This window comes from Octodon degus, unplaced genomic scaffold (genome assembly GCF_000260255.1).
Source record: "Octodon degus isolate 3935 unplaced genomic scaffold, OctDeg1.0 scaffold00226, whole genome shotgun sequence".
Lineage (NCBI taxonomy): Eukaryota > Metazoa > Chordata > Mammalia > Rodentia > Octodontidae > Octodon > Octodon degus.
In genome coordinates this window covers 90,223-94,163 of record NW_004524802.1, presented here as the reverse complement: position 1 = coordinate 94,163, position 3,941 = coordinate 90,223, and the positions used below count along the sequence as shown (strand labels likewise).

Sequence of the window (3,941 nt, the reverse complement as noted above, 5' to 3'; positions counted from 1 at the left end):
CTCCCTCCCTCCCTCCTTTCCTTCCTTCCTTCCTTTCCTTCTTTCTTTCTCTTTTAGTGGCCTTCTGATCCTGTGGATTTAGTACCTAATCTCCCTGGGCAGTTAGATTCTCATGTGTGTGTCTTGGGATCAGTCCACACTGATCATGCTGACGTGGTCCTGGCAGGGCATGTTTCTGATCTCACTGTTTGTGCCTAACCCTTTCCCTGTTGCCTTCTATGGGTTTTTGTCTTTGTTACTTCTGGAGGGGGATCCGAGAGAGGTGCTGAGCCCAAGAGGCAGCTGTGTGAGGCAGGCAAGTATCACCCCATGCCTGTAATCTGGAGCATCCTCATGGGGTATCCCCTTCCTAAGTGGATCTGGCCCAGGGGCCTTGTAGGCTGAAGACTAGAGGTGGGAAGATCTTGAGGGTCACTGTCTTCACTGGGGATATCTGTCCCCTCTAATCCAGTGTACCAGATGGCCACCCTGGTTCCCTGTGCTCAGTGGAGACTGGGACAGTGGAGGTGGAGAGTAGTGCTCACCATGCCCTGCTGCAGGGTAAAGGTAGGAGCCAGGAGAGGGGCTGGCTGTGAACCCCAGTACCTTCTTCCTTGCCTCACAGCTTTGCCACCTCCTGCTCATGGCAGGCTTCTGCTGTAAGATAGCCTCACTAACTGGTCTGTATTTTATTTTCTTTTTGTAGTATTGGGAAACGAACCTGGGTTCTTCACACTGAGCTACATCTCCAGCCCTGCTGTTAGATTATTTTCTATCTTGCGATAGGGTCTTGCAAAGTTGCCCAGGCAAGGCTGAAAGTTAGGATCCTATCTTCTGCCTCAACCTTCCAGAGTGCTGGGATTCTAGATTTGCACCGCCATTCCTGGTGTGGTGTCCTTTTTTTTTTTTTTTGGCAGAACCGGGGCTTGAACTCAGGCCCTTGCGCTTGCCAGGGAAGCACTTATTCCACTGAGCCATCTCACTGGCCCCTGCTTTCTTTTTTTATTTTTTTTATTTTTATTTTTTAATTTTTGTGGTGTCCTTTTAAGTGATATGAAATTGTGTACTTGCTTTCAATGTATTTTAAATTTTAAAGGGTCCATGAGAAGATAGCTTGGGGCATGGTGTGCTGCCTCTTAGCCTGAGAACCTGGGATGCCAGGAGATGGACCTCAGCTTCCTCAGCGTGTCCTGGCCTTAGCAGGGTGGTCTCAGATCAGTCTATACCAGGAAAGAGACCTACCCACAGCCCTGGAAAGTCTTGCTGGGTCCATCCTGCACAGCCTGGAAACAGCCCCAGGGCCATGAGTTCAAGGGCAACAACTACAGACTTGAGTATTTAATCCTCCTGCCTCTGGCACACACATCTGAGCTCTGGGCTTCCTTTCCAGGACCTGTTTGTTGACCACTGACTGGACATAGGGTTGAGGCTGTCCAGCCCTTCAGGGAAGGCCCAGGAGATTCTGGTCCCCGGCAAGGATCAGATGTTATCTTGGAGACATCCAGCTCAGCTGCAGCCTAAGAAATTGCCCAGTGCCCCAAGCAGGGCACCTTACAGGGTACTGTGCTCAGGCCATCCTTGATCACAAGGCGCATTGCTGCCAAGAGCCAAGGGGCAGCTGATTGGATCTTCTGTGGAACGTGAAGCGTGATACCCTGTTAAATTATGGATGCAGCACTCAGGAGAGTTGGACAAAGGCCAATTGTGGGAGTTTTCTTGGGGCCTCCCCAGAGTTGGGCCTGGCTGGCTCAGGACACAAGCACTCCTAGGCCTCTCCCTTGCAGAGTTAGTGTGGCCATTCTTGGGGTGCAGGGCTCACCTTTCCCATCAGTGTCCTGCAACTGTCTCCAGTGGCTTTGGCAGAAAATGTGCACTGAAGGTTCTGTTTGGAAGTGCACAATCTGGTATTTCTTACAACTGCATGGCTATCTGTGGTTTCTCAAAATAAAAAGTTTGATTAAAACTTAAGAATGAGTGTTTCTCTGCCCCTTTTGATGGCAGCTGCCAGAGCCCACCGGCCCTCTGCTGCTGCATCTGTGAGCAGGAGGAGCCGAGCCCCAGTGTGAGGGGTACACGTGCACCTGTGTATAGACTCAGCCCCTGTGATCAAACAGCTGTACTCGCATCTCTACCTCCTGGGAGCCGGGGACCACATGGAACCTGGGCAGACAGACTGGCTCAGAGTGGCCTTCTGGGGTCCTCCTGGCAGCCTTCTCCAGCCTTACCATACCACACTTATTCTATGTAGGGGAGGAGGACGGCCGGGACCAGTCCAAACTGGAGACCAAGGTGTGGGAGGCTCACAACCCACTTGTGGACAAGCAGATTGACCAGTTCCTCGTGGTGGCCCGGTGAGTGCTGCCTGGTGAGGGCAGACAGCAGGGGGCTTGGGCTGGAGCCCCGAGAGGGCGCTGGGGTGAGGTTTTGGTTCTCATAATTGAACAGAAAGCTCTGCCCCAGCCCCTGGCCCCCTGATGGCCAGGCCACCACTAGTTTTGATCTTTCTCTGGGGATGGACGCTAGCAAGCATTATGATTGTGGGGACTGGGCTGGGCTGTGTCTTGGCTGTGTGCTCCTCCCAGGGTCAGGCTGCCACTTCCTGGCTTGCTAGGGAGAGGATGGGGAATGATGAAAGGAAGGAATGGGCTTGGGCCTGGGCTAGCAGCTACAGTTTGGGAATTTTGGCAGGACCTGGGCCGAAAGGCCCCTGCCTTTATTGTAGCTAACATGGCCTCCTGGCCCCCAGTCCAAGGCAGCTCCTGAAGTAGATATTCTCTTCCGACCTCATAGGTGGGGCCGGGGAGATAGCTTAGCTGTATAAGCACCTGCCTGGCAAGTGCAAGGTCCTGAGTTTGATCCCTTGTAGGTAGAGAGTTCCCCCAGCTTTCTGCCCCTGGGCCCATGTACTGTGTGGACCTCTATGTCGCTGCACTGACTAGGCTGTCCTCACAGTTTCCCAGGCTTCTGGGAGTGGAGCCCTGCAGGCTTCTGACCCGCCTGTTTGGGTCCTGGTCCATCCATTCTGGTGGTCAGTTTGTCTCCTCTCCAGCTCTGTAGGTACCTTTGCACGGGCCCTAGATTGCAGCAGCTCTGTGCGACAACCCAGTCTACACATGAGTGCTGCAGCAGCCTCCCGAGACATCACTCTGGTAAGTGGGCTCCTGCTACCTCCCCGTCCTTGCCAAGCTCTGCCAGTTTGTGAGGACGGTGTTGGGGACAGTGACACCCCCAGGGCCTGGGGACAAGATGGGCCCAAGTGACCGTGTTGTCTTGCCGTAGTTCCATGCCATGGACACGTTGCACAAGAACATCTATGACATCTCCAAGGCCATTGCAGCCCTTGTGCCACAGGGTGGGCCTGTGCTCTGCAGAGATGAGATGGAAGAGTGGTCGGCATCCGAGGCCAACCTTTTTGAGGAAGCCCTGGAAAAATATGGGAAGGATTTCACAGACATTCAGCAAGATTTTGTAAGTACCTCAGGTAGGGATGGGGTGATCAGCTGGGCCCCATGTCCTTGTGCACTGTAGCGGACACCATGTGGAAAGTTCTGTGTGCCCCTCAGTAGCTGTGGCCTGGCACCCTATCCTACCCTCCTCTTGTCCCTGCCTGCCAGTGACAGCATATGACAAGGACAGGGTCCCCTGTGCACTCACTGGGTGATACCCTATTGGGGACTTAACAGTGCTTCTGCCTAAAACTTGTTTCACATTGTTCTTATTCTTTCCTCATATCCATCCTGCAAGCCTTGCAGTTCTTTAGTGGGGTGCCTGCCTTTCCATGTGGGCAGGATCTGTGTCCTCTAGGACCATACCCCTAAGTGTCTCTCAGGACTGAATACATTTGAATCCATCTGAAAGAACCACTGTGGTGGGCCAGGGAGATGGCTCAGTGGAATAAGCGCTTCCCTGGCAAGCGCAAGGGCCTGAGTTCAATCTGGTTCCGCAAAAAAAAAAAAAAAAAA

At 53.1% G+C, this 3,941-nt stretch overlaps 1 protein-coding gene across 1 annotated transcript in view; it reads left to right on the top strand.

Moving 5' to 3' along the window:
- Mta1 (metastasis associated 1) overlaps nucleotides 1–3,941 on the top strand; it is a 54,479-nt gene that overhangs the window by 42,164 nt on the left and 8,374 nt on the right. Inside the window, exons 9-11 of the mRNA XM_023705651.1 lie at nucleotides 2,228–2,330; nucleotides 3,029–3,128; nucleotides 3,259–3,447. Of these exons, the coding sequence (XP_023561419.1) occupies nucleotides 2,228–2,330; nucleotides 3,029–3,128; nucleotides 3,259–3,447 (392 nt within the window). The remainder of the gene's footprint in view (nucleotides 1–2,227; nucleotides 2,331–3,028; nucleotides 3,129–3,258; nucleotides 3,448–3,941) is intronic.